The sequence below is a fragment of the Limulus polyphemus genome, unplaced genomic scaffold (genome assembly GCF_000517525.1).
Source record: "Limulus polyphemus unplaced genomic scaffold, Limulus_polyphemus-2.1.2 Scaffold1640, whole genome shotgun sequence".
NCBI lineage: Eukaryota > Metazoa > Arthropoda > Merostomata > Xiphosura > Limulidae > Limulus > Limulus polyphemus.
The window spans coordinates 248,078-251,792 of record NW_013667250.1 but is presented as its reverse complement, the minus strand read 5'-3'; the positions used below and the strand labels follow the sequence as shown (position 1 = coordinate 251,792).

Below are 3,715 nucleotides of genomic sequence, written 5' to 3'. Positions count from 1 at the left end.
AACTTCAAACAAAACATAAATGGGCAATTTTTATAGCAGCCATTTTGTTTTATCCCTACTAATAAATACCAGCGACTGTACTGCCGTACTTAATGATTGAATAATCCAAACACACAAAATTAGTTTTTGTTTCTTTGTTGTCTTTAAATAAATAAAGCTGAAACTGGAACACAATAATGAATGTTTTTTTTTTTTTACCAGATATGTATACTGGGGTGAATACCCCCTATGCTTCGCTGCTTGTTTGGGTCAAGAGGAGTGTTATCGGCTCCTTCTAGCCAAAGGGGCAGACCCCAACAGACAAGACACTAATGGAAACACTATTACTCATATAATGGTTATCTATGAGAAAATAGTAAGTATTGTCTATAGACGTTCAATTTTGCTGGATCCTACGTCACACACGTATATATATATATATATTGATTATTTATATTCTCCAAATCCAATTTACTGTTTTACGTATTTGAACTTAAGTTTCTCTGAAGTGTCTAATTTAATTATTACATATTGGTTATTTCGACTTTCTGTTTTTAAAATACGCTCCACTTTTTCCCGAGTGATACGTCTTTCTAATTATAAAACTAAACAGATTTTTTTTTATTAAACTTTAATTTATTTACTTCTCTGTTTGCGGACTTACAACGCTAGAATCCGGGTTTCGATACCCGTGGTGGACAGAGCACAGATAGCTCATTGTGAAGCTTTGTGCTTAACTACAAACAAACAAACAAACACTTCACTGTTTATACTTGTTACTCATTGTGTAGATATAGTTTTGAATTTTGTTAATTAATCTTCACCTGTAAGTCTGTCTGTTTCCACATCTCTGTGATCATGTTAAACATGGTATATTGTTTACAACTTTCTGTTTTACTAGATCGTGTTAAACACGGTATATTGTTTACAACTTTCTGTTTTACTAGAACGTATTAAACACGGTATATTGTTTACAACTTTCTGTTTTACTAGATCATGTTAAACATGGTATATTGTTGACAACTTTCTGTTTTACTAGATCATGTTAAACATGGTATATTGTTTACAACTTTCTGTTTTACTAGAACGTGTTAAACATGGTATATTGTTTACAACTTTCTGTTTTACTATATTATGTTAAATATAATGTATTGTGTATAAGTGTTATTAAATCATGTTCAAAATGGTGTATTGTTTTCAAACTTTATTTATTCTAGAACATGTTCAACATGGTGTATGAGCTTGGAGCTTCTATCAGTATCGTCAATCGGCAAGGCCTAACTCCATTGACACTAGCTGCAAAGTTGGCGAAGAAAGAGGTTCGTTGTTTAAATTCAAAGTTACATTGTGTAACCCTGGTTACCCTTAACCTGGTGTTTAAAACTTTAACTATTGGCATGTTTTCAGTTTAACATTTTTTTATAATCAGAATAAATTTTCAATGTCATCTCTTTTAATAAGTTTAACTCGGAAACTATATTTTTTATACTTGAATTGTGAGTTTTCGGGGTTTTTAAAAATTTAATTTAATTTTTTAATTGTGAGTTTTCGTTACTTTTGATACTTGAATTGTGTATTTTTTTTCCGTTCTTTTTTACTTTGAATTATACAAACCTTTCCTTTTCTGCTCTTTTCGAAACTTTTTTCTTCGAAGCAGCAAAACAATAAAAACGCGTATTGTTTGTTAGTTTTTTTGTTTTTTTTACATGTGTAAAAGAAATATATTTCGTTTTCAGATTTTCTTTCACGTTTTGAAACTGCAGAGAGAGATCTACTGGCAGCTGGGTAACATCACCTGTGAAGCTTATCCTCTGGATGAGATCGACACGATTAACAACCAAACAGGAGAGGTTAACAAAGCGTCTGTGTTGAATCTCATGGTTTATGGGGTACGATTCTCGCTAGTCTGGCTCAATGGTTATTTGAGTAATTTAGAAATACAATTATACCATTCCTGTCTTAGGCCTAGCAAGGAGCGTGAAGCTCGATGGACATTTGTTTGTTTGCCTCAGAATTTCGCGCAAAGCTACACTAGCGCCATCTACCCGTAACCGACCCTAGTTTTAAAGTGATAGATTAGGGAGAACATATCTAGTCCGCAGCATCCACCGTCAATACTTGCGCTACTCTTTTTCCAATGGAATATTTGGATATGACCGTCACTCTTATAGCGCATCTACAACCCCAAAGTGTGGAGCGCATTTTTTGCGGCAAAGGGGTCGCGAACCGTAAATCGTTGGATTCATAACAAAGTTCGTTACCCATTAGGCCCTGCTCGACCCATCATAGGATGACTGGATCAGCTTACAAGTATATGTGTTTTATGGTACATTATTTGAACTAGAGGTTAGTTAAGTTTGGATAAAAGTGGATTGTGGTCCTCGGAATCACAATCCAAAAGGCCCTGCTCGATTCTACAGGATCACGAGAAGAACAGGGAAGACGGAGGAGTTGAAAAGTCCTTTTCAGAATAATTTATCCTTTTATTATGTTTCTGTCTTTGTTTTTATGTTTTATCTTTTCTATGTTCCTGTTTTTATTTTTTTTCGTTACTTTTTATCTTTTTGCCGCTTTTTAATTTTTTTTTTCTCGTTAATATTTTTATGTTTTTAATTGTTATTTTTATGTTTTTTTATCATTTTTGTTGTTATTTGATATTCTTATAGTTGTTCTTCACACTTTTTTGGCCCCTAGTAGCTTAGCGATAAAATTTGGATTCCAATATCCTGGAATAAACACATTGCAGAAATGAAAAAAAAAAAAATTGTGGCAACGAGCAAACTGTGTCAAAAGATTAATAAAAAGTAAAAATACAGGGACAACAACAACAACAAAGAACATAATTAAAATGTATAAACAATATATTAAATCTGTTATCCAATACGTGGACAAATGTTGAAAATATTCAAATTTCACAAATAACTACAGCTTTTAGAGAACAAAGAAGCACAAATTTTACATTCTTGCACAAATAAGCAAACATATTACCAATAAAACACAGACTCGTAGACTGCTCGTTCCGCTACTTTATATAAAAATAATTTGTTAACTAAAATAGATCGCTCTATCACACACGATAACGATAGAGTTGAGTATTTCTTCCCATTACACGTATATTATAAGAACAAGACCACCTACACTAGACTCTAAAATTATCGCTTAGATTTCGATAATTGAAGTGTATTTAAAAGGGTATGTTATGACAAATACGCGTTGGTAACTATGTCAAGTGAAAAAAAAGTGACATTTTCTTCCGGAACCGCTTGTTTACAAAATGTAATACATAGAATAAACCTGATATAATAATGTTCTTGGTAGGATTTGTGAGATTATTAACAATAGTCACCAATTCAGAACGAGCGGAGACACGAGAAATTTCGTTATGTAGTTTAGTTTTTAACAGTAAACAAACCTTTTGTTATTATTAATTTTTATTGTTACTTATTATTCCTTTTTTTTAACTTTTACTAATATTTTGTCCCATTCTTTTTTATTGTATATCATTTTATGTTATTTTTCTGTTGCTTTTTATTTCAATATTTTTGTTATTTTTTATCCTTTTTTTCTTAGTTTTTGTTGTAAATTTTATGACGTCACTGAGAACGTTCTCAGTGACGTCAGTCTTCTTCAAAACGTGATGAACCAGGTTACTAACACTTGGCCCCAAAATATCAAGTTATGTCATATATATATATATATATAGTCATGACTGACATTAAATGTTATTAACTTTAAA

The 3,715-nt window shown here is 31.7% G+C and overlaps 1 protein-coding gene across 1 annotated transcript in view; it reads left to right on the top strand.

Annotated features, from left to right (window-relative positions):
• Positions 1-3,715, top strand: part of LOC106464401 (transient receptor potential cation channel subfamily V member 5-like) — a gene marked incomplete at its 5' end in the record, with an annotated part of 22,849 nt that overhangs the window by 11,051 nt on the left and 8,083 nt on the right. The window contains 3 exons of the mRNA XM_022392086.1: positions 202-355; positions 1,197-1,298; positions 1,716-1,868. Coding sequence (XP_022247794.1) covers positions 202-355; positions 1,197-1,298; positions 1,716-1,868 — 409 coding nt within the window. The remainder of the gene's footprint in view (positions 1-201; positions 356-1,196; positions 1,299-1,715; positions 1,869-3,715) is intronic.